Below are 24,801 nucleotides of genomic sequence, written 5' to 3' on the forward strand. Positions count from 1 at the left end.
GCCCTTGTTGGAAGGCTGGCTGACTGTTACGACTACGAATGAACTTTAAACAATGCAGATGGTTAAGCTGGGTGGATGATTTCTATCCATGATATACCGTATAAATGCAATGATCATCATTTCTGAACCCTTGAATGAAAATTGACCAGATTATATAATATTGATGGCATCCAAAGTTCCTACGCATTGGGAAGTTTTGTGACTGTTATCCTTCAACACCAACAGAACGCACGGACCATCATGGCGTGTTGCAATATTTTGCGAACAATTCCAATTTCTCAAGATCACATCAAGTCAGGACGCGGGTCAGTACTTGGTCGTAATCGAGAAAAGCATTGATTCACTTGAATGCGCAATAGACATATGGCATAGACCGAATTCTTGACGCTCGTTTTCAAAGCCTTGAAACTAAGCAGTGGGGCCAGTGAGGAGGCAGAAAATCTCATTCTGTGGTTGGGTTGAAGCTTGAACAATCCACCAGCTCTGAGGGAGTCCAGAGCATTGGTTCCGGCTTGCGACCTCCTGGCTATGCAGAATACTAGTTGGAACCTCGAGGCTCTAAAAAGTTATTCTTTCTCGTTACCATGGAGGAACTCCCCATCCGGCCGTCTGGGCTCTTTTGGCAGGACGACTTCATCACACCGGAGCACGAGGCCAAATTGATCGATATATTCCGGCATGAGCTCGAGTGGCCAGACCGCGCGGGTCGCCTTTCGCTACATTATGGCTACACATTTGACTACAAGACGTTTGGCGTGGACCCGGACGTCCCCTTCAAGGCGTTCCCGGACTGGTTGGTACCGCTCATCCCCACGCGGGAGGACAGGCAGCCGGACCAGGTCTGCCTCCAACACTACCCACCGGGAGCCGGCATCCCGCCGCACGTGGACACACACTCGGCATACGATCAGCTGTATGCGCTCTCGCTGGGGTCGCCAGTCTTGATGCAGTTTCAGCTAGGCGGGAGCGGTGAGGAGGGCAAGGAAAACCGAGTCGAGGTCGATCTCACCCCGCGGAGCATGCTGCAGATGTCCGGGGATTCGCGGCTGCACTGGACTCATGGCATCAAGAAGCGCAAGACGGATACGCTGCCCGATGGTACTGTCAGGAAGCGCGACGACCGCTGGAGCATCACCTACCGCTGGATCAGGGAACCGGCCGTTTGCGAGTGCGGCGATGTCAAGCTCTGCGACACAGCGCAGATGAGGGTTGGCATTGAGAAGGAGTATCGATGGAAACAAGGAAATGAGACCTCGGATGGTGTGGCCGCCGCCGCCGCGACATCATGATTACCTACAAGAGCTGTCATTTTTGCAATCTTTACAAGGCTGATGGGCCAAGATCCTTTGCGCATTGGGATTACAATCAGGCGTTCGCCGTTTGTATCATGATTTCCACAGGGAAACAGCCGCAACGTTGCATTGTCTGAGAAATCTCCAGGACTCAAGCATGTCCACGGCCTTTAAGGATGCTCAGCTTGACAAGAAACGACGATGGAACTCTCCATCTCTACAATCTTGATCGTGAAGCGAATCTCGCGCGGGAACACCATCCGAGCTTTTATGATTTAACGCTGCAATTACTCCGGCAGGTTGTCAAAAGTCGTGCAGCAACCAGCCCATCAAAACTATATGTCAATGGGGTACCTAGGTAGCGTTCTACGCATTGGCCTTGAGCGGCAAGTGGAGCACATATCAAAAGGCAAATCCAGAGTGTCAACGATCTAACATGGTGATTGCTACATGAGGCGTTGCAAAAACCACGTGTTGCCGAGACATGTATATTATGGAAATTGGGGTGGCTCAAGACAGCAGTAACATCTCGTCCACAATAGCAACAAGCTTACCGGTATTCTATGAAAATAGATATATGGAACAATAATTTCCTGATAAGCATGAATTGAGTACAACTACTACAGACTACGGAAACCGCCACAATTTGGGAATATGGCGCTTGGTTGTGTCTCAGTTGAGCAAGTAAGGAACCGATCGATCTTGTGAGGCGATTCTGAAAGTCAAGGCAAGAGAGGCCTTCAATAAGCACAATGTGAGTTGGCCTCTTTTTACCTGCGTCGCTAATGCCTTGGGGTCAGGGGGCCATTTTCGTGCCCAACATGTATCCAAAGCCCAAGCACAGCGTCTGTACGACAGATCCATTGGCACAATCTGGATGCAGTCGACCTCATGAGGAGTCAACAGACATTTGATCGTACTCGGCATTGCTCGATTACCTAGCCCACCTAGCTAGGCGCTAGGTACCTTTGAACCTGCAAGTTCTTCGTGGCACCAGACACGAGCCGGAACCCCGTTCGGCTTTGGTTCGAGTGAGACATGTACGAGAAGTCGGTGCGACTGTAGAAGAGGAAAGTAATGCGAGACAAGACACCAGGTTGTTTTCATATCATGTACTTGAGCCCATGGGGCAAATTATGAAAGCACTTGTACAGATTGTTTCCTCATAGATAAGGCGTGGCTACATGGCGATGACACTTATTATTTTCAGTTCAACCCCAGACTCACTACTTTCAGACCCGATCAAACGTGACACCTCCCTGGGGTGTCTCTGGAAGTCAAGATTTTGCAGACCCAAAGCGCCGGTGGCGCAAAGGTTGGGGCCGGCAGCGGATCGGCCCCGAGAGGAAGAGCCAGACTCGCACTTGGATTTGGTTGCTTTTTAGTATCAGGTTGCATGGAGGTTATGTATGTATGGCCAAAGTCTACAGTATAATAAGAAGTAACTGGTGCGTGTGAGCCATTGACCAATGCAAAAGGGGACGGTCTCTTCGTTTGGAGATTCTTTCTTCGCCATTCACGCGTTAGCCTGGCTGTCTTAAGGGATGTATGTGGTTTTCAATTTGCATGCTGCAGATTGGTGACAAACAGCTAACTTTTCCGTGTAACCATTCAGATTATAGTGTGCCAATTACATGCGACATCCCCCCACCGAGGGCTTGATGTCGCCTGTGTAGCCGTCTACATTGGCTCCAAGTGTTTTGCCCCGTGTCTCGGTCTATGTCTGACATGGAGTCAACTTTTGTTGGTTGAGTGATCGTGGATTCGAGCAATAGACAAATACAAGAGAAGCGTTATGAGGCGAGATCGAGACTTTCAATGTGCTTGATAGATGGATACAATACTGCAGAGTACATTTACATATCTACCTGCTACCTCAAGCTCCAAACATTGCAATGTTGTTTTCAAGTTACAATTCAGCATAGCGAGTTGACGTGGGAATACCTAGGTTAGTAGCTCTGCAGTGCTGCACGTCCAGCCGCGATGAAGAAATGAGTGGCTGCAGCGCTCATCATCATTGTCATCAATCGCAATCCGGGGGGCTGGTCTTTTTCTTCGACGCGTTGCTACCCTCAGTGTAGCACCCGTAGCTTATAGACAAGGTAGGAAACAAAACCCCCCTGCTCAGTGACTCCCAGAAGCTGGTTAGGTCGCCAGCACCAATCACGGCCGGATCCAGTGTTGTGGGTGGAATCTCCCTCGACCGAGCGGTGCCGCTACCCAAGTGTGTTGTTGCACTTGGGCCTTTTCTTTTTCGGCTGGGCATCTCAGAGTCCCGTCCCCTGTTTTAGGTTCAACAAATCACTGGACGGGGGTCTTTGGGTCGTCACATTTTCCCTTCTTTTCTTTGGCCCTCCAATTTTCGTGTAAAGTGCGTGCATAGACAGGTGGAGACAGACGTGTGCCATCACGCGAAACCCTGCGAATTCCCGTTTGTCGTGTGCTGGGTACTCGTCGTAGCGTACTACGTATACTACTTCGTACATGGCTCTCATCCGACTCCATCGTTGGACCACTTCAAAGCACTCCGTGGCTCATGTATTACATATCTACTAATAGGTCAGGTTGCTATAGCAAAAAGAGGCATGTTTGCTGTTGCCATGGTTGCGGCATTGTATCTGTTGGTTGGGATAATGCTACTAGCAGAGCACTACGGGTGGGAAGGCACGCGGGGCTCAGGGCTGACTTCCAATGATGGCTGGCATTGATCGCTTTCTCACCACATGCATCATCGCCAAAATGGCTGGCGTGGTCCCCAAAGAAAAAACCCACAAGGCGCTAAGAGGCACCACGGCACTCGCTAATTTCACGTTCCTGGACCCAGCCCAAGCAAAGCCGCCGATGCCGTTCAACCATATCACAGGTCTTATGCCACTTCTGTGCTAGCAGTGGTCACTTTGCTTGTCCAATTTTCAGCATCCAGCCTAGCCCAGCCAGAAAAGATGCAAGGCACCGCATAGGAAACAGCAGGGATCGCTGGAGGACGGGGCTTGTCAGTGGAGTCTTTCTGCCTTTTGATCGTGGGCAGTTCCGGGGGGCAAGATGGGACTAAGGTACCCCCTGCAGACAGCGTTCTTCAAGGTTGTAAATGCTTGGGCACGAAGCTCTGTACTCTGTAGATGGCAAAATCTCTACCTGGACAATGTAGGCAGAATTCCAGTCTCTCCCCTTCCGAGAACGACAACACCAACGGCCAATTTGGCGTTGCTTCCATCGTCCTACCTCGTCTCCTCTTCTGCCTTCTCGAGTTGTCTCATTCTTTCCGTGACAGATCGGATCGCCAGGCTACCTAGAGCTGAGACACGCAGCATTAGACACCATTGACCCAACGCCTATTATCACTTTGCTACGGGTACTTGTCTCCCCTCTAGCCATCGCTCATTGAGCAGGCCACACCCTGAACGTCCCCTCTGCTTGTTCCCACCTCAACTCCACCATCGCCCAAGATTGCCCACTTACACAACCATCGTCATTGATCCTCGGAAACGAAAACAAAACAGCTTTTACTAGTAAACAAGACGATTGCTATGGTGTACAGAAAGCCGCCATGCTCCAGCACGCAGCACAATATCCGTGTAGCCTCTGAACTTTCCTCGGAGCAATTGGCGTTGCATTAGCTACCGAGAGAGGCTAAATCCAAGATTCCGTCTACCCACCAAGCGTTGCCCACGAGCCAGCGACAGCAACGGTGCCAGGTACACTGCACTATAGCAGTGGTATTTCCTATACCCGCCCACGCCGCCTCGTTTTCCGATTTCATAGATCAGACGGACTTCATGCCATGTGCCGTTGACGTAGGCTGGGCTCGACTCGAACAAGTTTGGACGCTCTCTCTTTTGTTCTTTGCAATTGCTGGGAATGGAGAGCTGAAAGTTGGTATGTGTTATTGGATTTCTTTTTACTTCCTTTTTTCCCTCTCATGTCTCAGTCTCGCTTTCTTGTTGCATTCTAGCTGACAAGTAAACCCATCGATTCAGCAACAATTTGAAGTCGCAACCAGTTCGAGGCCCGAACTGGCCGAGGCAGGAATAAGGGAGCTTTTGCCTTGATTTCGGCGAAGCCTACGAATCACATACATACACCTCGTACACCTACAATTTACTCCCATACAACCACAGCAAACCTATATCATGGATGGCACTGGGGGACGAATTGAGCCATTGGGCTCGCTTTCGCCATCTGGGACGAGTACACCTAATTCACACTCGCACCGATTTCACCACACACACTGCACCTCGAGCAGTGCGCCGACTCCGCAGCCTTCGAGTTTTCTGCAGCAGAGAATACAGCAGAGGCGAGCAGAAAAGAAAATGAGTGAGGCGAGTCTCAGTAATTCTGCTGGGAGCGCCCGTGACGATGGCATCATGACTCGCAGCTCGTCAGTCCGAAAACATGCTGCCGCTACATTGCGTCCGACTCCTCCCAATACGGACGACGATGACTTGAAGGTCATGGGCATCAAGGAGATTGAAAAGGTGAGAGTCCCGGGCTCATCTCAAGAAACCATGCCATTTGTTGCTGACACTGTTGCTAGACCATTGAAAAGTTGAAAAAGCAGAATTGGGATCTCAAATTGGAACTTTACCACCGGCGGGAGCGCCAGGCCATGCTCGAAGAACTCGCCAAAACGTCTCAAGAACGAGCAAAGATCCTACAAGATGAGCACGCCAGCATTATTGCGCAGCAAGCAGAAACAATGCGCCTCAATGACGACCTTGCGCAAGAGCTAGATAAGCGTGACAAAGCCTTGTTCGAAGCTATTGATATGATTGTGGACTTGCAAACGACTGTGGCTGAGTTGGAACGAGAGAAGGCCATGGTCCGTATCGTTGAAGCAGACCTGCATGGACCCGCCATATCAGGACAAGTCGATAATTTTGATCGAAGCACGAATGCAAGACCTTACCAGCCAAACTCATCGGGGCTTCCTCTAACTACAGACTTCTCCAGTCGTCTTGGCGATCCAAAGACTCTGGAGCGCATGTCAAGCTTCCTGTCTGAGCGCGGCGAGCGTACTGCAAATTTACGCGATATGATATTGCACAATAAGAGCAGTTTTTTCCATTCGCGGAAGATATCTGAGGCGAGCACCATTCAGAGCGAATTCAATCGCAGTGTCAGTCCCGGCGTCAGCCTTCTCAGTGAAAGTTCTTTCCTAAGTGTTTATGGCATGAATAAGAGAACCCCAGACCAGATGCTTTCACCGCCCGAGCCCGAGGAACCATTAGTGATGCAAAGCATCGAAACGCCGGGGCCAAGGAGAAATACTCGCAACTTCTCTGATGGTTCTAGAGCTTCCAGTATCATCACTCCTTTGGCATGGGCAGATTCACAGACCAAGTTTCTCGACATTAGGTCACCATTACAGCAGCTTGAAAGACTAGATGGCAAACTCTCTGTTGAGGGGGGCTCGCGCCCAACAACTTCTAGCGCAGCAAGATCGGCTCATCCGCCAGTCTCACAGCGACAACGGGCACAAATAAAAACAAACCAGGAAAAGAGGGACTCGCTGCGTCGAGTTGTCACATCATCGCCAAACGCCGACGACTTGGCGAATGCCCACATGCTTCCACCAACGCCAGACACTACCTCGAGCTCAATGTTGCGCCGACACCAAAACTCGCACGAAACACTTTCTGAAAAGTCTAGTATCACTCCCCGAGAGAGCATCGCGCATGAAATCCACATGACTCCTGTAACAGCTTTGCCTCCTCAGATATCAACCAGTTCTGCCCAAGGTGACTTTTCTCGCCCATTGTCCAAGTTGGCAACAACAGAGCGTCCAAGTTTCTTGGGGGCCCCACTTCCTGAAGAAGAGGCATCGCGTACCCAGCAACTTGTGCGGACAGCATCTCAACGACCTCGTTCGGCTGATGAGACGACAATATCTCGTCATCTTGCGAACAGCTGGGATTCCGACAGCGACTCTGAAGGTGGTGCTGATGCATATTCTGAAGCCAACGACATGGACTATTGGATACGAGAAGGCGCGAAGCCTAACCCCAAATCCACAGCTCCTCGCTCAACTTCCCCGGATCTCTTCAGCTTCCCTACTGAGTCTGGACGATGGGAGACCGATGTCATTTTTGGCGCGATGCGAGGCACTGGCTTTATGGGTTCTCCAGCTCCGGGTCTCAAGCGCGACCCCATGGACCAGCTCTCCTCAAGCCCATTGATTGCCCCAGAAGATGGCGTTTACTATCCGCCTGAACCAGATGCACCCGATGGAGGCATCAGCGCCCCTCAACGTCAATCTAGTCGTTCAGCCAGGACCAGCAGTATGACAGGCAGCGAAAATACGCTGGAACCAGTCAAGGCTAGAAAGGGCCCTGTCCGTTGGAGTGACTCCACACGAGGTTCTGGGCGTACGAGAAGTAGCAGCATTGACTCTGCTGCCCTCTCATCCTCGGTGAATGGTCCTACCAAGTATCTAGGCGATGGATCAGGCGCACTGAAAAGAACCAACCATCCGCCTCTTGCAGGCCAGCCGGCGAGGCAGAAGAAACCCAGTACGCTCAACAGACTATTCAGAAGATCCCTCGGAGGCTCGCAGGACCAGGCAGAGGAAGACCAAGAACAAAGAACTCCGACGGGTCAGGCGCATGCACGCCCACGAAGGAGTATACACTCAGGAAGGAGTAGTGTGCCACCGCCAGCAACAACGCCTTGGCGGGCTCCTGCAGCAGTGTTAGAATCTGACCTCACGAGCGCAACACCGCCTCCAATTATGAGGAGCCGCGGACATCGTCCAGACTTCGAGCTTCACAAGAGCGGTGATAAGCTTCAAACTCCACGAAGTTCCAGAGTGGTGTCCCCTAGTCTCCTTCACCAAGTAACATCTGAGACGGATAATGAGATGGATACACCCCAGAGTGGGCGGCGCAAATGGTTGAGCCTAGGGAGACGAAACAGCCTGAGAGGCCGCAATTAGAACGACGACGTTTTAGTCATCCGTGAAATGAGACCCCGACATTGATACCCTCCTTGTTGATAATTGCATAGCTTATTATAGCATCAGCTATGGCGTCAATTGATTTCTTTTCTCTTTTTCCTTTTCTTGCTTTTTTCTTCTCGGATACGTTGAAATGACGCAGCACGGTCAATTCTGGCATAAAAGTACGTGGCCTTTCGGCCCTTGTTCACCGGAAACATCGAAGCGGCGACATTTAGACAAAGTATTCATTGATAAAGCTGAATAAACTCATTGTCGAGAGCTACATGAACATGTTGCAGGCAAAACATGCTTGTCAAGAATACCCAAGATTGATCTGCTGAACATACCTGCGTAGCACTAGATGACGTTTCTAGCCGAAAGTCTTTCAGTTCAGGAGTTGTTCTTCCGGATGTTTATGGCGTCTGCTTATTTGGCCCAAGCAATCAATATTTGTGTTTTGTAATTGCGCGGAATCGACATATATTTTGCACATATATCGTCTGTCCATCTGTTCAAGTTGACGCTCCAGCAGGACTCCTCCAAGCTGTCCGGCCCCCCTGTTAGACCTTTGGACACCCGAGGAATTAGCGCTCCCGATCACTGCAAACCTAGCGCAGGGACCGATCGCAACAGCCTGAGTGACATCACCACTTGCTTTATTAAACACCACTGAGCTTCCATCATGTTCAAATAAACGGGCATAGCAGCTAATTGCCGTGTATTGTCACATTCTCCCCACATATCACTTTATTGAACTTGAATCGCGGATGTTCATGCTCAAAGCGTTGTCAGCAGACCGACAAATCATCAAGTTGTTCACCACATCAAAGCGAGTTATGGCACGCAGTGCAATCAACGCTGAGAGCGGCGCACCTCGGCGAAGTCAGAGAAATATCAAGGCCAACAGCACAAGCAACGGGACTATAAAAAATGAGGCAGATTTGTCTGACCCTTACCCTCATGCTAATCACAAAGCTACCGCAACAACTCCAAAGAGTGGCAGAGTGAAGCGGGTGAAACCAGAGGAGGAGCCAGGCCTAGGAGCCCCTGAAGCATTGGAATCATCCACTCCAAAGTCGCGTAAAAGAATCAAGAGGGAAGCCAGCGCAAGTGAGAACGTGAAAGAAGAGTCGCCAAGTCCAAGGAAGGTCAAGAAAGAAAAGACCAAAGCCGACAAGGCAGCAGATTTACAAGCGAAAAAGCTAAAGCAGTATGCACAATTTAGCAAAGCATCACCCTTTCCAGACTTTGCGCACCCGACTCCCGAGGAATGCAAATTGGCGCGCAAGATTCTCGTGAACCTTCATGGCGACCGCCAGCGGCCAGAGGAAGTGGTGGCGCCAACAAACCGCGCTGGTTGCGGCGACTCGCGGTCAGTTCTGGATGCGCTCGTGCGGACCATTCTGAGCCAGAACACGAGCGACAAGAACAGCACGCGTGCCAAGCTGTCCATGGACAAGGCCTACGGCGGTAGCGACAAGTGGGACGCCATTGTCGAAGGTGGACAGGCCAAGCTGCAGAAGACGATTGAGTCGGGTGGGCTATCGCAATCCAAGTCGCGCGTCATTATCGACATTTTGCAGCAGGCCAAGGCAAAGTACGGCACCTACTCACTCGACCACCTCTTTGAGGCCAGCGACGAGGATGCTATGCGGGAGATGCTTGCGATGCATGGAGTAGGACCCAAGACGGCCAGCTGCGTGCTTCTCTTTTGCCTCCGCCGTGAGAGTTTTGCCGTCGACACGCACGTCCACCGAATAACGGGACTCCTGGGCTGGCGGCCACGGGATTGTTCCCGGGAGGAATCGCACGCCCACCTCGACGCCCGCATCCCTGATGAGGACAAGTACGCCCTGCACATACTCATCATCAACCATGGAAAGCGTTGTGACGAGTGCAAAGCGGGTGGGAAGAATACAGGCAAATGCGAGCTAAGAAAGGCATTCAGGGGAGGCAAAATCAAGGGTGAGGCGGGTGAGGCCGTCAAGGAGGAAGAGATTGAAAAGATCAAGGAAGAGGAGAGCGAGTCAGAGACGGAGAAGGATGCCATTGCGCATGCTGTCGAATCGACTTAGATTTTGTCGGCCAATGAGCAATGGTCCTTTTTGGGAGAAAGACAATCTAGGCACGAGATATCATATTCACTAATCAGCACTTAGGATGCGATGTTTGGCTTCGAATTACAAGCTTCGGTAGGCACTCTGTATCCATGATGGTGCAGGTATATAGGTATATTGATGAATATGTATGTATGTACTAGCCTAATCTTGTTGGGGGCTCGTACCTGTCAGCTCTATCGAATGAGGCCCCTCCTCCATTGCCGAAAGCGTCCGTGTTGAAGGTGACTCCGGACCAAGGTTTCCTGACCACAATTCCATAATCTCGTCATGCCACGATTAGAGAGTTGAAAAAGCAAGATTCATGATACGGATGTCTCGATCCCGAATCTTTTGTTATACTAGCTTGCGAATCACCTTTCAATAGTCTTCTGCAGCAATAAAATGGGCTTGCATGCGATGGGTGTCCCCCCCTATCAGACACCAGACGGGTGGGTGAGCCTCTCATGTACCGTGCCAATGGAAAAGCTTGAATACATGGCCACATTATCTCCTTCTGGCAAAGTCTGGTGAATTCGGGTCTAAGCTGTACGACTTCAGGCTCAAATGGGCCCGGAGGATTCCCTATAAGGCAATCGAGGGTGGGCCTATACGTTCAGCTGTCGTTCAAAGGTCACGATCTGATGTTTCTTTACTCCATCGACAGCCGCGGAAGCACTTGCTGGGCCCGTTTTTGTTCTTATGACCTCAGGACGAGATTGCTTGTCGAATGGAGTGTCTAACCGGGGCTTCGTGCAATCGGCAAATAAGTTGAGCATGTCACTTGTCGAGACTGGAGACGGCCGCTCGGTTCCAGCTCAATCGACCCCTGTACAAATACTGCCGGGGTGCTTGCAGACTATCCACCACCTTGTTGTCAACCAAACTATTCCTTCGCAGGAGTCTAGATCGTGTAATATTACGAGATGAGAAAAGGAATCAACTGGCTCTGTTTGTGACGATTTCAAGGAGGCGAAATCTTCAACTATTCATGAGAGATATGAAAACTTCAAGTGATTCACAACAAGGCACAATTTTTGTCACCATTTGACAAGTCCATGTGTAGAATGGCAGAGCGGTACCGGCTGTCGATAGTCATGTAGAAACACCACAACTGGTATTTCTAAGAATAAGCCACAGTAAGCGTCTCTTAAGTACGTAGACATTCCACCATCACGGAGCCGCAGGATTCATGCAGCAAGGTACGGATACGACACTCCACCGATGATGCAAGTGGCTCAAACTTGTGCAGATAGTCGCGGTCTCTGGCCTGTCCTGCATGGGCCTCATTGGGTTGTGTCCGTATCGTGAGATTTGTGGCCTGTTTAACTCCGTTCTTCAGCTCGCGTCCTGCGCAAGACTACCATAGAAACTCGAGTACATATATCAGATGCAGGACAGAGCATCATGCCTGGGCCTCTTCACGTAGGGATCGCTCAAGATTGTCACTCGCGGCGAGTATCACCGAAATGCATCTACCGGCCGTGCTCCTGGCGAGCACTCTGTTTTCCAGCTCCGTAGTCCACGGGCTCTTTACACGTTCAGCTGGAACAGTCGCTTGTGCCAACCTCACATCGTCGCTGGGAGTAGCCAAGGTTGTCTCGACGCCGCTGAACCCTGAGTATATCGCCACGACGCAGGACTATTGGAACGCTCGACAGAGTGTATACACGCCAGCTTGCATCGTCTACGCCCAGTCCGCACAGGATGTCTCGGTTTCCCTGAAGGCCATACGAGCGGCTGGCTCTCGGTTTGCCATCAAGTCTGGCGGCCACAATCCAAACAACTTCTTTTCCTCGGTTGACGGGGGTGTCCTAGTCAGTCTAGAACAGATGACGGGCATGTCCTACGATGCAAGCAGCACTCTAGCATCGTATGAGCCTGGCAGCAACTGGGGCGAGCTCTACGAGTACTATCAGCAGTTTGACGTGACTGTTATGGGCGGCCGGCTTGCTGGCGTTGGAAGCGGACTGGCCTTGGGTGGCGGTCTGAGCTACCTCTCACCACAGTACGGCGTCGCATGTGACTCGTTCCGTGAGCTCGAGGTCGTCCTCCCGAGCGGTGAGATTGTGACCGCGTCCGAGAGCACAAACGCGGATCTATTTCTGGGCCTACGGGGCGGAGGTGGAAATGCCTATGGCGTGGTCACAAAGTACACTGTCCAGAGTCGCCCCATTGGCAACTTCTACGCCGGAAACCTCGTGTACCTGTTTGAGCAATGTGACGCCGTTCTGGAGGCGATTCACGACTTTATTGCGTACAACAATGACTCAAAGGCATCGATCCTGCCCACTTACGAAAAGCTTCCGACGCCAGACGTCAATCTGAACCTGGACGAGGCCATTATCCTGTTTGTGGTCTACGATGGCGAGGATCCCGGAACAGCATTTGACAACTTTACCAGTATTCCTCACATCATAGACACACGCTCGGTCAAGACGTACACGGAGGTGGTCAATATGCCCGTGCCGTTTGTGGCAGAGTTGACCAGGGCCGACAATGTGTTCCGTTCTGGTGTCCACCATATCGAGGACGAGAGCTACAAGACGGCTCTTGACACGTGGAGGACCTGGGCCGAAGACAACAAGGGGAGCTACATCCACACTGGTCTCTACCTATACCCGGTCTCGCGTAGTCTGACCGACGCCAGCAAGGCACAGGGCGGCGACGCCATGCAGCTGCCAGACGGGCCGTGGTTCTGGACAGCCTACGACCTCGCCACTCCGCCGGGACTCATCGACTCTGTCTATGATGCCATCCAGGACAGCTTCCGGGACATGGTTGCGGCCACGCCCGACGCGGATGATCTGCCACTGTTCCTTAACGAGGCGGCTTGGGATCAGAACCCATTGTCTACCTTTTCCACTTACAGCGAATTGCAGCAGACTAAGCAAAAGTATGACCCTGATGGCTTCTTCGCCAACAAGACCGGAGGTTGGTCATTTGCTTGAGGCCTATGCAATGTTCAAAGCTTGAGAATAAATTCCTAATAGTTAGGCCGGATATTAAGGGCTGTTAATCGACTTGAAATTATTCCGAAGGACATGTACTGCAGACATGTCAAGTTTGATATATGCTCTTTGTTTACTTAATACTGGTCTACCGAAACTACAAGTTCAATCAGACGATATTGAAGAGAAGGATTTCTTGGGTGGGAGCGTGTGGAGTCGGCATCGCAGTAATTACTCCTGGCGAGTCACCGTCAAAGCAAGATGTGAAAGACCCAAGTGTACCTTGTTTTTATTTTCTACAGCATCCCTCGAATCTTATCATGTACAAGAATATCGACCACAAACTTGCTCTCCTAAAAGTACGAGGCCTCGATGAGGAAGCCAACAGTGAACTGTGTTGTCAATATTAGCTATATTCTTGACATGAAATCCTGGATGACTCACCTTGGCGTGCTGGTAGACGTGCGGAATGCTGACTGTCGCGACAGTGTCTTGGGATGAGTGGATGTAAGGGCTGGAGTCCTCCATGTTCTCATCACACACGTATGCGGCCGGAAAACCGGCGTCTCGGGCGGAAGCACTGGGAACAGTTCAGCGAAATGATCACGCTATGGTCTCGTAATATCTTTGTCAGGGCACCCACTGGTCACTGCAAGCGTAGCCACATGCATCCGTAGACAGGGGCAGGTCGCTATACACGGGCACGAGCTTCTTCAAAAAGTTGGTTAGACTTGTGTCGACAAAGTCTGTGTAGACGGCAATGACGTTGTTGGGCGAGTATCCGGTCATGTCCTGGTTCATGACGGCAAGGACATTGACGCCCGACGTCTTGTAGGACTGCATCACATCACGAGAGCCGAGACAGCCGCCCTCCTCGCCTACGAGTAACGTTAGTATACATGCTCGTCGGGAAATGTCTCTTTATTTCCCCCCGACTTACCAGAGTAGAAGTGGAATTCAAGAGTGTTGCCGCCCTTGTACTTGGCCTCGGCAAGGACTCTCAAGGCCTCGAGAATAACAATAATACCCGATGCATTGTCGTCAGCGCCAGGAGCTCTGCCGTTGGCCGGGCTGCCGATGCTGTCATAGTGCGCAGAGACGACGATGACATCAGTCGAGTTTCCGGGAATGGCGGCAATGACGCTGGGCTGGTTGTACGAGTGCGTGAACTGCTTGACGGTGATGGCCGAGTTGGCCGAGGCAACATCAACGACGGTGTTGTACATCCACGTGGCACTGGTAGCCGCGTATGATCCCTTGTAGTAGCGGTTGTAAAACGCGGCCATGGATGTCAGCCATGAGGACAAGGTGGTTTGCTCGACATTGGCAATCAGGGCGTTTGCCTCAGTCTGGTGGCTTGGAGTAGTTGGAAACGCAGCCGCCTGCACCTCGGCAATGTTCATCATTCTGTCGATGCGGATGGCCTCAAGTTCCTACATGGTAATATCATATTAGAATCACCTTGACATGAAAAGTGTAGACTGGGTTGACGTGCCATGGTATCCGTGATGTCGACAAAGCCCAAACCCTTGTAGGTGAACTTTTCATACTTCTCCTCCTCTGTCATCCAAGTACCGGGATCTTCGTCCGATGACTTGACTAGACGGAGGCCCTCGGCGCGCCTGTCCGGCGACGAGTTGGCCACGGCGCCGAAGGCAGTGGAGACATTGAGCGCAACGGCTCCGAACAGAGCAAGAGTCGGGATGCGGACCATGTTGTCGGTTCTTTGATAGACCCAGAGTAGACAAAATTCAGAGGAGCCAACTTGTTTCACAGCCTTTGGTGTCTCGATTGAAACCAGATGATGGGGGCGAGAAATCCCCCATTTGAACAAAAGACCAGGCTCTCAACTTCTCAAGCGACATGGCTTTTCGTGACCGTCGTCAACAATGGCGATTTCCAACGGCAATCGTATGCACAGAGCCGCCAAGCGCCGTGGTCACCATGATGTGTATATGGCCTTCTAGAATCGCCTTGGGTTGCTCTTACCAGCTGCCCTCCGCAGCGAAAGCGTCCGCAGCCAAGTCTTTTCATGTTGCACTCGTTGGGGCGCATCGCCGCTCGCCAAGGCGCTTATCGGTGCTGGAGACAATGTCGGACTGGTTGCCACTGCATAGGGGTTCAGGCATATCACTCTTGGCACTATAAACTAGGAGCGGCAAACAAAGCTTCTACGTTTGCAACTTTCTCCAGTCGTTGCATCCCTTCAAATTTGCAAACGAGTGCTGCCATTGGAGCAGAGTCATTGTTTCGGGTCGGCTCGGCGGACCTTGACTACCGTCTCCCATGGTCGCAGATATACTCACGTGGTATGACTTACGCTTAAATCTAATTGTGTCATGCTGCCCAAGCGAAATATTTTAACATTTCAGATCTTTAAAGGTCTGGAAGTGGCTGCAGCATGGTTCATGCTTCGGACTATAATACATCCCTAGGCTATAGCACCATAGGCTGCTTGGGTTGAGAGATGCATATGCAGGTCTGTAAGTAGTCATCTGTCTTGTCTCTTTCAAAGACTCAAATTTTACCCTTTGATAACTTTCGAATATATCTACGTCTTTAGACAAATAAAAAAAAAGAAAAAAGCATTCAAATTAAAGATCAAGGCGATTCATGTCTTTGCATTGTCCGACAGCGTTTGCAAAACCCCTTTCAAGTTTGTAAAAGGCTCAACGCCAGCTTTTTGAAATGCTCCTTCAATGCACAAAAGTTCTGCACGTAAACCATGTTCGACTAGTACTGAAAGGACTCATTGAATTGTGACACAGTTACCTGAAATTGCGTTCAAAGGTGCCAAGGTGCTTTCTCACGGTTGCAGGAAAGGAAAAAGAATTTCAACGGATCTTATGTCCATCATATCATTGTTCCCAGAGAGGCAGGATATGTAAGTGTCAGCTTCTTCTACAATCAGAAGAAAAGATATTAGTTTCAGACTCTTGGTTATCTCGTGCAAGGAAGACTTATTTGCGTAGTATGATCACCAACAAAAAATGAAAGCGTCGACCTGATAGAACGTTCATTTACATTGGAACGGCCATCATTATAGTGAATCAGCATGGAGGAGCGAGAAACAGCTCCCCAGTCTGCGTCAGCGCCCCTCCTAGATGAGGAGGTTGCTGTCGATGAATTCCAGGCCACAGTCGAAGCACAATTGGCCCGCCATTCTAGTTCTGTCAGAGCTCTCGAACTGCCCGAGAGCGATCAAGATATCACGCTGCAGAATGTCAAGAGAGAGCTCTCCCCGGGGCGCGACGAAGAATCGGCCGAGAGGGAGCTCTTACCAGGTATTGAAACCGTCATTGACCTGACTGGAGAAGACGAGGCGGTCCAGCAAGAAGAACATCGGGGTAGCAGCACAGATTCTGCTCCTCCAGCTCGCAATTCCATACCTGCACCAGCCGACCAGCTTCAAGTGTTTCAACATAACCCTTCCGAAGTATCCTTGCGACCTGGCATGCTGGTCGAAATCAACGAGATTAGACAACTCTACCACGCTGCGTTCCTCATGATACAGTACATTATCGATACACCGGATGGCATCGTGCTGCGCGGTCTCCCCTTGACACGAACGAGATTCCTCAGGGGACAACTTCCTCGTTATCGGAACGAAGTTTGCCTCGTCCTTCAAATCGATGAAAATGATCATCGTGATGACATGTTACAAGCAGCCGTGGATGTGCCAGTGACGGATGTCATAAGAGAAAGGGAGTTGCACATCACCAACGAGGACTTCCCAATTCATAGATTCGGTGGCGTTTTCCACTCCATAGAAGACATTGAAAACAAGGCTTTGCTGGCGTGTCGTTGGAAGTATCGTCTCTTATACAAGAGTACAGCTGCCAGGAAAGCACGTCAATTGCCATGTCACTATGTCCTTACACACCTGAGAGCCGAAGACATATTGGATGCCCAGTTGCAAGTCAGTGACACGACACGCCTGAATCGATGGAGGGGGAACAAAGTCCGTGGTGGCTCATACAATGTCAATACTCGCAAAGATCTGGAGGCCATCGAAGATCTCGAATCGGATGGAGGTACAGAAGTAGCATGGATCAAAAAGGACCAGGGTCAGCGATACACCATGGGTGACATGTTTTCGGGTGCTGGCGGCACGTCCCTTGGTGCGCAACAAGCTGGCTTGCATATCCGTGTCGCGTGCGACAATGCCCAACATGCGTGTGCCACGCATCGCCGCAACTTTCCCGAGACCGATCTTCGAGAGGAAGATATATGGAAATTCATCAGTGAAGATCTCACCTGGGGCGGCAAAGGAGACTATGTTGACGTGTTGCACCTGTCTCCTCCGTGCCAGTTCTGGTCTCCTGCTCACACGGTATCTGGACAAAACGACGATGCCAACATTGCCGTCCTATTCTCCTGTCATGAGCTCATCAAGAAGCTCAAGCCGCGCATCTTCACGCTGGAGCAGACATTTGGCATTCTCCATCCCCGTTTCGAGCACTACTTCAATGCTCTCTTGCACGGGTTTACGCAGTACAGCTATTCAGTCCGTTGGAGGGTTATCGACCTCCTTGAATGGGGCCTACCATCGAGAAGGAATCGTCTGGTCATGATAGGCGCTTGTCCGGGTGAGAAACTGCCCACGTTTCCCGCCAGTACCCATGCAAGGAATCCGCCACCCGGTAGCGGCTTGAAGCCTTTCACGACAGTCAAGGATGCAATGAAGCTGATCCCGCCCAATGCCACCATGCACGAGAAGAAGCATGTGCGGTTCAAAGACCACTGGGATCCGAGCATCCCCCTTGCTCGATGCATCACGACACATGGCGGCTTTGGCAATTATCATTACAGCGGGAGACGGGACTTTACAAATCGAGAACTCGCAACCATGAATGGCTTTCCAGCTTGGTACGAATTCCATCCGCAAAATGTCAAGAAGCAGATTGGAAATGCTTTCCCTGCCCGCGTTGTCCGAGTGCTGTATAGTCATTTGTTGAAATGGCTTGAGGACGAAGATCGCGTAATGCCAGTAGAGGAGCAAAGCAGGTTCGAAGAGGAGTCCGAGTACGAAGTTGTTGAGACGGACGTTGAAGATGATCTAGAGTACTTGGGTCAGGCCGTCAAAGAGAGGAAGAACAGCGCCGTAAGTGATTTGATGGAAATTGACTGCCCCATGTCTTGTGTCGATGCCGACCAGCTGGTAGAGCCGCGGCACTATAGTATTGTAGACTTGACCAAGTCGCCTAGTGTTTGTGTCAGCAGGAGTCCCATCTTGATTTCGGACGATGAAGGAGGGATTATGCAGTGAAGATGCAAAGACTTTGCGCCGTGATATTAAAGCGTGATATTTTCACATCTTCATGGTTTACAGGAAAGATGTATTCGTCTTCACGCTTGAGGCGTGGGAAAGGACCAGTTGTGCCCTGTGCGACACGAAAAGACGACGATGAACAAGATATGATGGGCAAATATCGGTTATGCGTTTCCAAAATTGTATGGGGAATCACTAAATCATGTTGAACAGGGAAAGAATAGGGACTGAGTTGAAAGAAAGTATTTTACAAGGAGTAGTATAAGTGGCCGGCGGATGTACACAAGGAATCCAGATCTTGCACAGATAATACGGGCTGACGGTACCTGAATAATGTGCTATGATACGTCCGTACACATGCACTGCAGCGCCTACCTGACATACATACATACCTACATACCTTGGAGACCACGACCCCGCATTCACCCCACCATGAACGATAAGATAAAAATTACCATGATTACCTACAGGACCCTAAGCAGGTGTGATTCTACCCGAGCATCATTGCAACCTTTTCACCTCACCAAAGGAGACTTCAGCACTATTTCCAACGTGGAAACCTACGAAAATAAGCAGCTCCATCATAGCCTCGCCCACCATGACCAGTGCAGATGAGAGCAAGCCGGTACAACCCGCCCTTCAGGCACAATATACCAACGCCTCGACGACGTTGCCAGCAGAGCCCTTTACACTGACACAGACGCTACCTGCCATCCCATCGTCCTCGTCCTCGTCGGAGCCGCCATCCGCCTATCTTCGCGCCCTACGTGATGCCGTGACCCAGACACAGAGCCAGATCAACGAGGCCCTGACCTCGCGAATGGAGGACGACAAGCGGCGCGAGGCCGAGGCTGCCCTAGCCGCCGGCCAAGGCACTGGAGCTGGGGCCAAAAACAACAAGCGCAAGAAGGGCAAGACCGAGATTGACGAGGAGGCAGAGGAGCAGAACTACGGAGAAGAGGTTGTCGATGAAGATTGAGGGGCGAATTCCGTGGAATTGCACAAAGCGAAAAACGCCAGCCCAATTGCAAAGGCGAAGGTAGTGGCCGCGGAATGTCAATTCACCCTCTCTCACTTGGCCGCTTTATCCTTTGGGCTGTCAGTTCAACAACTGACAAGTGCTTCAAATGGCGCCCAACCACTCCAACACCCCTCGCGGAGAACGAGCAAGTCCACCAGAGAGCTTGGTCAAGAGCATGCATTCTAAAAAGGCGTTTGAAGCAACGACAGGATTGTGCATCGATTTCTCTCTACGACTGGGTATAATTGACTTCTCCAATTTCCGTCTCTCCCACCACGAAACCAATTGGATAAACACGAGACACCAATGCTATGTGTATATGCTGCAACGCCAAAGTGCGAGCCTTCATGAACGCCATTGCAGTTTATGAACTTCGACCCCAAGCGCCAGCCGTGACTCTCCCACCACTTGTGCTCGTTGGTCGCCTCCCACCGCCTCTGTTCAGGCAACCGTAGTGGACGACACTGTTGTTGGGCAGGACTGCGACAACACTGTTTCCTAATCGCTTATGGCAAACCCCACAAATGCGCTCCTCTCCAACAACAACTCTCCTATTCCTTCCACCCTGGCCCCCAGGCATCCCGTCGCCAAGCAAGAGAAGTGCCTGAGTATCAACTAGCAGAGTCCTGCGCATTCCCTCCACAATTCGGCTCTCTGCCAGTCTTGAGTTGGCCGCACGAATACGACTACCGAAGTAGGATTCCAATTCCTTGACCGGCAAATCGTCTGGTATAAGAGAGATTGTCGACGATGCAGGTAGACGAGAACCATGCTTGGAGAGCAGGTCCAGAGCAGGTTCCAGATTCGGTTCATGCGGAGAAGGTGGTGTAAGGTAAAGACCTAGGAGTGTGTGGTAGATTGAAGGATGCGAGTCTGGATCGTCTTGGTCTGTAGGCTCCTCGTTTGAGCGTTGTTGGGATGAGGAGGGACGAGACGTGCGTCCGAATATGGATACTGTTGGCGATGTTCCAGAGGATGAATTCCGCCGTGTTTTATGTACACGATTACAATATCTTGAAGTAGAATTAGCGAGTGTATATCAATGAGCTTTCATCATTGTGACTTACTCCTCGGCCTTGGCGTAGTCCCTCATCTTGAAGACGTAAACCTCTAGGGCCTGCTTATCTTGGTGCATCTTGCTAAACACGACTGCCAATGCCTCATAGAAGCGCGGATCTGAGTTGTGGTTAGCTTGACAGAGGCTCCACCAAGGGGGGAAGCAAACTCACCGTCTCTAGGAATTAGTCTGTACGCTGGGCCTGGGCCATACTGCTCGCTATTCTTGAGGAAATCTACAAGCTTTTCGGATGCCTCGCCGATACTATCATCGCCTTCCTTTTGCTCTTGAAGCTTCTTTATCCGGAGCTCGACGACTCTGTTGTGGAAATCTGGCGTCGCATCATCCAGTTCATCAATTATGTGCTCCAAATATCTCAGCTCGAGGTTCTCGTCGAAAGCAGCAAGATATTCCACGACGCGATCTCTGGGTAACGTTTCAGCGTTCTCAGAGTCAGCCAAGAATATGTCCATGCCGTGATCTGGGTCTCTTCGCAAGACCCATTCGGAGAACTCGAGAATGAGATCGATAAGTTCGGGCGGCAATGCTTGCAAGTAACCAATGGTACGTCTTGTACCGCGGAGCTGATCTGGGACTTGATTAAAATCGATGGGGATCTCCTCTGTGCCGCCATTGGAATGAGCATGCTCATTGGCATGCTCATCATCCTCATGATCGTGAGCCTTTTCGCTGCCTGCACCCAGTCTTCGCTTCAATGTGCTGACCAAGGTTTTCTTTTCTTCATGATCATGTCCCTCATTGGCGATGCCAAATCTTCGGAGAAGCGTCAATGCCTCCTTGTGCAATTTCTTGCCGTAGAAAAACTCGACCAGTTCGTTATACCGATGAGTTTGCAACAACTTCTCGTTGACCACCTTTGGATCACAAAAGTTCGGGATTCGGAATAAGTGGGTTGCCAGATTTGGTTGCGATAACATATACACGCGGAACAGAGTAGTATCGACCAGTGTGAAAGTTGCTCTGATGGATTCCTCAAGTGCTTGGTCCGAATCCAGCTTGGATGTATCAACAAGGAACGATGCACTCATGTTGTTGATTGCTGCATGATCCTCATTTGTCAGCTGCTCAGGCTGGGTCCCAGATAAAGAAGAAGACTGTCTCTTCAGCTTTCCGGTTTCCACATCTAGTATGCGTTGTAACCGAGCGCGGGCTCCATTGAGGAAGAACTTGAGCTCTCCGGCGGCTTCCATCAGGTCTTTCCCTTCGAGCACAGAGTTCGCGGCTGGGATTGTTTCCGAAGGATGTCTTGATCCCTTGACACTTGCAGTCTCTGTGTCCTTGTCGACTACATGACCCTTTTTCGACATGATGGAAGCCGTATCTGAATCTGCTTTCTTGGCCCCGCCGCCGAGCGGCCAGTATCTCGCGAAACCTCCACCCCGCGTTGGCGATGCAGCATGTGCTGGAGTAGACTCGTCTTCAGATGACTTCTCGCCATTGGCTTTATCTTCTTCATCGGCAGATTCTTGCTCCGCCTCCTGTGCCTCTTGTTCGGACTCTGATACAGGCTCCTCCCGGGCCACTTCCTCGGCTAATTCTCCGGCAATTGCTCGCGGGAATAATTTGAGTACTCTCTCCGGAGGTGCGTAGACGTCGTCCTCGTTAAACAAATCCATGCTCTGCCTGTACTTTTTGGCGCGGAAAAGCAACTCGGCTTTCCGCATTTTCACCTCTCTCATCGTTGCAACCTTGTCCTTCAGCAGAGCATCTTCCAGCATTCCAAGTACACTGATAGCTTCGTCGTACTTTTTGTGCTCAATGAGTTCCGCCACCTGCGAGTCATAGTCAGTTGCGTCCATCTTCCACACGGCTCGATCACTGCTGATGTGAAAGCCTTTCCCAGCATGGGCAAGGCTAACAGTCGGTGGAGGGAAGTGCATCTGAACAGCTCCAGGTAAGCTAATATTCTGTATCAAGCTCAATGTATCCGGATTCCAGACGTCGAGTGAGCCTTTGGAGGGTGGCTGCAGTGCTAGAATATAGGGATAGCTGTAGCCAATATTGTCTGGAGCAATCTGCCATGGTATTTGCTTCTTATCGAGGGGTTTTCCTTCGGTATCGATAAAGAGTGAACTGACATCCTTTGCCAGGAGCATTTCGCCATCAGCCAACTTGGCGGTCAAGGGTTTCGGCATGTAGCCACCAAGTCCCATGTAACCCATGCTGGCTGCACCAAAGCGACTGCCCTGGCCACCAGCAGATGCCGCGCCCGAGCCGTTGATCTCCATTGTAGTCAAGGTATCGATATCGACAAGAACGTATCCGGCATTCATTCCGCAAACGATCTTGGTGGCGGTTGCCCATGTTACAGAGCGCACAGCCTCGGGCAGGACGATCTCCTTGACCTCATCGCTCAACTCGCTTGCATGCCAACTCCACAACAACAGCTTTCGCTTAACGGCTACAGCCAGCCTGGATATGATCTCGGGGATGTCTGTCGCCGCATCTTTGACAATGTTACTGGTTACGGCAAAGCAACTTGCATTCTTCGTACGCGCGAGAGTTTCGATAAGCTCGTAGCTTGATAGATCGTAGAGAGATACATAGTAGGCAGATAGTGACACGATAATGTTGGCCTCCTTGATTCTGGCTAGCTGTTCTATTGGGCGCGTTGAGAACTTTTCGACCTCGCGCAAGAGATCTGTTGCCTTTGGGTTACTTTTGTGTTTCGGTTGGTCTGTATCGTTTGGCAAGCTTCCAGTCGCAGACGCGACGCCGTTATTGTTGTTGCCACCATTAACGTTGCCAGCGTCTGTGGAGATATTGTTGAGACGGTAAATTCGTAGGGCGCCGGTGTTGAGGCCAACGAGGACCCGATCGCCTTGGGAACGATTTCTATTAGCTTAGGCGGACGGACAGATTGAATCAGGAGGCAAGTAGATGCAAATGAAGGAACTGACGTACCGTATGCGAGGATTGTCTCGATCTTTGACTTGTCGCGCTGCTTAAGCTCGATGATGGGCCGAGCTGTGAAGGCGGAGAGCATGGCGAATTGCCAGCTCGGAGATGGCTGCTCCGATGATCAACTGGCAACAAGCATGAGACACAAGCGGCTGCAGTGATAGATGCGCCCGCCGCTATTCGCAAGACTCGTTATGTCTGCGCCCTCATCTGAAGGGGAAAGATTTGTCCCAGTTTGCTGCAAGCTGGTGTAGGTAGTACGGAGTTGTAGCAGTGAATGTCATTTGACCCAAGCCCAAATGCAACTCCCAAGCTGTTGGAGCCGAGACCCTAGCAGGGGAAACCTTTGGGGTAGGTAAGAAGGTAGCGTGGGCCGGCATCTCGGGGCGATGATGGCATAGCTCTCGCCTAGCGCCGTTTGCCGATTTGATTTGGGTCTGACTTTCTACATGAAGGTAATGTATATTTTGATTGCAGCAGATAAGTCTCAAACTTGGCTACCAGCAGTACCTCAAAATGATGAGACCACCAAGCCTTAGACAATCGTCCAAAGTGTGTTTCAAGCCCTTCGAAGAGGACACAATACCACTTCTTCAACATGTTACAATTGTCACATTCGAGCAACTCTACAGTCCTTGCTGCCGGAATAGAGTGCAAGGCGCCTCTCAACATCTGGACTAGGTCACAAGATTAGTCGTTAATTGCCGCGACGCAAAACCACGATATAAGAATTCCATGATTACAAATCTTTCAATTACTGATATACCATAGCTTAATTCTGACATGGATAATAGTCGCCGTCCGAGTTCCTAAAAACCTATCTAGCATTCCGACAGCGGGCTTCCTGACAAAAGCTATCCGCTGATTGGCCCATTATAGAGGGCAAGTTTCGTGCTTCAACTTCTGGCAATGTAAGTGCTGTTGCTGTTATCAAAATTGTCTAATAACATGCCTCAGCAGTGAACAGACTATTGTGCCAAGGTTCCCGGATTTGAATTTCATACTTGGCCATTTTGCCTCGTGATCCTCGGCTTTGACTAATCAGACCTGAATCTCTGACAACCTTTCAATCTGGCCGGCGGCGAAGGGTACATGGGCTTTTGAGAGCAACAATCGCGAAAGTCTATGCTCAAGGTAATTTAGGAAGCAATGAGATGCCCTGGAGTCACCACGATACCTTTCTACCTTTTGGTTTGAGACCTAGGATTTGACGTTGACGAAGAGGGCAAGAAACTGACTCCAAATGTCGGCTGCCC

The 24,801-nt window shown here is 50.8% G+C and overlaps 8 protein-coding genes across 8 annotated transcripts; 6 read left to right on the forward strand and 2 right to left on the reverse strand.

Moving 5' to 3' along the window:
* Window positions 1-584: 584 nt before the first annotated feature.
* PFICI_08424 (uncharacterized protein) lies at window positions 585-1,289 on the forward strand (the record flags this gene model as incomplete). Its single annotated transcript, XM_007837005.1, has 1 exon — window positions 585-1,289. The coding sequence occupies one exon, from the start codon at window positions 585-587 to the stop codon at window positions 1,287-1,289; it is 705 nt and encodes a 234-aa protein (XP_007835196.1).
* Window positions 1,290-5,602: 4,313 nt separating this feature from the next.
* PFICI_08425 (uncharacterized protein) lies at window positions 5,603-8,223 on the forward strand (the record flags this gene model as incomplete). Its single annotated transcript, XM_007837006.1, has 2 exons — window positions 5,603-5,767; window positions 5,827-8,223. The coding sequence occupies 2 exons, from the start codon at window positions 5,603-5,605 to the stop codon at window positions 8,221-8,223; spliced, it is 2,562 nt and encodes an 853-aa protein (XP_007835197.1).
* Window positions 8,224-9,062: 839 nt separating this feature from the next.
* On the forward strand, window positions 9,063-10,301 carry PFICI_08426 (uncharacterized protein; the record flags this gene model as incomplete). The annotated part of the gene is made up of 1 exon (XM_007837007.1): window positions 9,063-10,301. The coding sequence occupies one exon, from the start codon at window positions 9,063-9,065 to the stop codon at window positions 10,299-10,301; it is 1,239 nt and encodes a 412-aa protein (XP_007835198.1).
* A 1,490-nt stretch (window positions 10,302-11,791) lies between these two features.
* Window positions 11,792-13,273, forward strand: PFICI_08427 (uncharacterized protein; the record flags this gene model as incomplete). Its single annotated transcript, XM_007837008.1, has 1 exon — window positions 11,792-13,273. One exon carries the CDS (start codon window positions 11,792-11,794, stop codon window positions 13,271-13,273), a length of 1,482 nt encoding a protein of 493 aa, XP_007835199.1.
* A 353-nt stretch (window positions 13,274-13,626) lies between these two features.
* Window positions 13,627-14,987, reverse strand: PFICI_08428 (uncharacterized protein; the record flags this gene model as incomplete). The annotated part of the gene is made up of 5 exons (XM_007837009.1): window positions 13,627-13,665; window positions 13,718-13,853; window positions 13,917-14,151; window positions 14,214-14,706; window positions 14,790-14,987. 5 exons carry the CDS (start codon window positions 14,985-14,987, stop codon window positions 13,627-13,629), a joined length of 1,101 nt encoding a protein of 366 aa, XP_007835200.1.
* A 1,341-nt stretch (window positions 14,988-16,328) lies between these two features.
* PFICI_08429 (uncharacterized protein) lies at window positions 16,329-18,462 on the forward strand (the record flags this gene model as incomplete). The annotated part of the gene is made up of 2 exons (XM_007837010.1): window positions 16,329-18,377; window positions 18,439-18,462. 2 exons carry the CDS (start codon window positions 16,329-16,331, stop codon window positions 18,460-18,462), a joined length of 2,073 nt encoding a protein of 690 aa, XP_007835201.1.
* A 681-nt stretch (window positions 18,463-19,143) lies between these two features.
* PFICI_08430 (uncharacterized protein) lies at window positions 19,144-19,524 on the forward strand (the record flags this gene model as incomplete). The annotated part of the gene is made up of 1 exon (XM_007837011.1): window positions 19,144-19,524. The coding sequence occupies one exon, from the start codon at window positions 19,144-19,146 to the stop codon at window positions 19,522-19,524; it is 381 nt and encodes a 126-aa protein (XP_007835202.1).
* A 406-nt stretch (window positions 19,525-19,930) lies between these two features.
* PFICI_08431 (uncharacterized protein) lies at window positions 19,931-23,630 on the reverse strand (the record flags this gene model as incomplete). Its single annotated transcript, XM_007837012.1, has 5 exons — window positions 19,931-20,579; window positions 20,634-20,742; window positions 20,796-21,207; window positions 21,349-23,465; window positions 23,549-23,630. The coding sequence occupies 5 exons, from the start codon at window positions 23,628-23,630 to the stop codon at window positions 19,931-19,933; spliced, it is 3,369 nt and encodes a 1,122-aa protein (XP_007835203.1).
* Between the last annotated feature and the right edge of the window lie 1,171 nt (window positions 23,631-24,801).

This window comes from Pestalotiopsis fici (genome assembly GCF_000516985.1).
Source record: "Pestalotiopsis fici W106-1 unplaced genomic scaffold PFICI_Scf_5, whole genome shotgun sequence".
In the NCBI taxonomy this organism is placed as follows: Eukaryota; Fungi; Ascomycota; class Sordariomycetes; order Amphisphaeriales; family Sporocadaceae; genus Pestalotiopsis; species Pestalotiopsis fici.